General features: G+C 42.2%; 1 protein-coding gene across 1 annotated transcript in view; it reads right to left on the bottom strand.

The window, feature by feature from the left end:
• Nucleotides 1-289, bottom strand: part of LOC119587605 (heme-binding protein 2-like) — a gene marked incomplete in the record, with an annotated part of 3176 nt that overhangs the window by 2238 nt on the left and 649 nt on the right. The window contains 1 exon segment of the mRNA XM_037936315.1: nt 57-104. Within this exon segment, the coding sequence (XP_037792243.1) occupies nt 57-104 (48 nt within the window).

The raw sequence follows: 289 nt of genomic DNA, 5'->3' as shown, positions 1-289 counted from the left end.
AGTTGGATAACTAATATCACGACACTTAAAACCTCGGCTCGTAATATGTTACTCACATCGCCGGTTCTGAGGACACTGTACGGTGCTCTCTCATTTGGCTCATCCTCGTCCTGCAAAGGAAGGAAGGAGTTACATGCTGGGCGCGAAATATTTTCTAGGCAGACAGAAATATACACGCAATATGGTTTTATTGATAAGAAATGAGTAAACCGGAGTTTGAAACTTATGTCTATCTCGATCGCTAGTTTGTGTAGAGTTTACTTTTCCTGCCATTGTATCTGGAGACACG

The sequence above is a fragment of the Penaeus monodon genome, chromosome 22 (genome assembly GCF_015228065.2).
Source record: "Penaeus monodon isolate SGIC_2016 chromosome 22, NSTDA_Pmon_1, whole genome shotgun sequence".
Classification (NCBI taxonomy): domain Eukaryota; kingdom Metazoa; phylum Arthropoda; class Malacostraca; order Decapoda; family Penaeidae; genus Penaeus; species Penaeus monodon.
This window is presented reverse-complemented; position numbering and strand designations above follow the sequence as displayed.